This window comes from Aplysia californica, unplaced genomic scaffold, assembly GCF_000002075.1.
Source record: "Aplysia californica isolate F4 #8 unplaced genomic scaffold, AplCal3.0 scaffold00022, whole genome shotgun sequence".
NCBI lineage: Eukaryota > Metazoa > Mollusca > Gastropoda > Aplysiida > Aplysiidae > Aplysia > Aplysia californica.
Window position 1 is genome coordinate 55,401 of NW_004797292.1, and position 2,500 is coordinate 57,900.

The following is a 2,500-nucleotide window of genomic DNA, read 5'->3' on the forward strand; positions in this document are numbered from 1 at the left end:
TGTGTGTGTGTGTGTGTGTGTATTTTGCGCACCGCCTCTCATCTTTGTGGATGTGTTTATGTATAACAATAATTTTTTTTTTTTTTATGTGTCTTCGTATATATGTGCGCGTATGTTGCGTTGTGCACTGTGCACCGCCTCTCCTCTTTGTGGATGTGTGGATGAATATTACCATAAGATATTGTCTGTGTCTTTGTGTGTATGTGCGCACCCGCTCGTGTGTTTTCCCTATGTGTCCTCGATGAGCCCGTGTTGCGTGGGTGGAGGAGTAGGTCTGTTTTGGTGGTTACAAAAAATGTCACGAAACCATGAAAAACGACACAGCTGTTACATTGAAAAGTCTCCTACGTTCAGTTATCTTGAGGGGACGGACGACACACCTCCGCTAGCGCTGTAAAGTCAGAGAGGCTTTACCGTCGAGGTCGTGTTTCATCATACGGCTTGCTGCGACCGACCCCGTGTTGTTTAGATTGTAAAGATTGCAAAACGCGAAGAGCTTGTTGCAGAGCGGGAATTTGTGCTCTTCACATGTTTTTATTCAACAGTTATGTGAAATTAGCCTTTGTTAATAATCATATAACTAGATAGTCAATTATTTCTCCTACTTTTTTCTGTTTATATTGTGTTTTATTGATTTTTTTCTGGTCTTATAATGCCGATGTTTTGAATAAATAAAAAAAGAAATTAAAGTCTTTTATACATATTTATGTTAAGAAGACACCTATACCCCATATCCTTTTTCTGTTATACCATATTAATTATTTGAACCAGACTCCTTGTGGTAATTGAGGCCCAATTCCTACCCCCCCCCCCCGCCTTTCTCCCTAAAAAATCACTATTGAAAGTATTGTTGTCTTTAAATTATTTGTTTTTGGAAAGTCAACAAGAAGATGTTAACTTGAAAGCTAGCGTAAAATTACTTTTGAAACACTGATCAGTTTCCTTTTTGCTGTGGGTGATAGGTGGGTGACCTGATGTGGTCTGCTCTGTCTTTTCCGCTTCGCTCCTTTGTTATAACATGCCTTCTTGCAAAATTATAAATGTGAGGCTTCTAACTTGCTGAGTCAGAAGAAAGCTGGCTATTCAGTCGCCATATGTTCTGGGTTGGGAAGGATTTTCTTTTTTTTTGGTTAGAAATCTGTTATCCTTTACTTGAATAATCCAGGCTTTGTTTTTTCTTCTTCCTGTCAGGCAGTTGACATTTAATGCTGTGTTTGCTTTTTTGTAAGATAAAAAGTAATTTTTTCACTATGTTTTGATCAGGTGTTTAATGTTCACGGCAGTTTGCAGATGATGTTAGTAGGTCAACAAGTTGTAGCTTAGAATCTCAGCTCTTCATCTTATCTGTCTCCACATCTACATTGTAGATGTTTATTATCTGTATTATGTGTGTATGTCTTGCTTGGTGCGGAGTAGTAGACTACCACCATGCAGAATGGAAAGTAGTTGAGAAAGAAATGGAGTACCTTCAGGGTCATTCAGATTATATAAAAAGAGGAAAGCATTAATTGAGACAATATCAGAATTTGGTAATTTGCAATGCACACAGTTACGAACACATGCTGCCTGCACAAACAAATTAATAAGCACTCAGGATGACAATGCAGGAGTTTGATAACTAACTGTCCCAGAATAAGCAGAGCTGGTATTAAATTATTCTTTTGCTATTATTCTCTTATTGTTGGGCTCAACAGATGTCCCCGTGAGGTAGTGTAATTTTAAACAGCTGTTTCAAATGTATTTTTTTGTAATGAGATTCAATGCAAATGAACTGAGGTTGTTAATTTGTACAGTGAAAAACCGGTTTTGCGTATTCTGTTTTACTTTATATTGGCTTTGTACATTGCTACACTAGTCACTCTTGTTGATGACCTTACAGTGAGTATTGTCTTTTTTGTTCTGACAGGATCGAGGCCTGGCCATGAAGATCGCAGTGATTGGACAGAGTGTCTTTGGGGCAGAAGTGTTCAGACTTCTTCGCAGAAATGGCCATGAAATTGTCGGTGTTTTCACCATTCCAGATGCCAATGGCAAACAAGATCCTTTAGGTGAGATCGCAAAATTTGTTGATTTCTGATTTTTGAAAAATTTATAAATTGATAAATATTTCGATTATTCTCATTTCAAATGAGTTTCGTCACAAATGAGTTTTATCACAAAACGGGTTCTGAGCAAAAATCCATTTTTTAAACCAGTCTTGAGTGTTGAATATTTTACGATAGATCATCTTGCTCAGAGAATATTTTTCAGAATATTTCCTCAAGATGGCACACATTATATGTTGGAGGCAGGGTGTCAGACTTCAGTAGCAAAGACAACACTATCTGCTTTTTGCTGCCAAGGATGATTATTAGATATCTTTATATTATGGCCCTGTGTATACTTATTGAGAAGACAAAAGGTTTCCCTGATTTCGTATGTGGATGGTTGGCGGGTGCTCTAGTATGGTTTGCTTCTTCTTTCCTATGGAACATCTATCGTCCTTTTCTCCCCTTCTTCT

At 37.7% G+C, this 2,500-nt stretch overlaps 1 protein-coding gene across 5 annotated transcripts in view; it reads left to right on the forward strand.

The window, feature by feature from the left end:
- Window positions 1-2,500, forward strand: part of LOC101856236 (cytosolic 10-formyltetrahydrofolate dehydrogenase) — a 37,611-nt gene that overhangs the window by 10,687 nt on the left and 24,424 nt on the right. For all 5 annotated transcript variants that reach the window (XM_005090796.3, XM_005090798.3, XM_013087803.2 and 2 more), the window contains one exon: window positions 1,907-2,048. In XM_005090796.3, coding sequence (XP_005090853.1) covers window positions 1,922-2,048 — 127 coding nt within the window. In that variant the 5' untranslated portion in view covers window positions 1,907-1,921. The remainder of the gene's footprint in view (window positions 1-1,906; window positions 2,049-2,500) is intronic.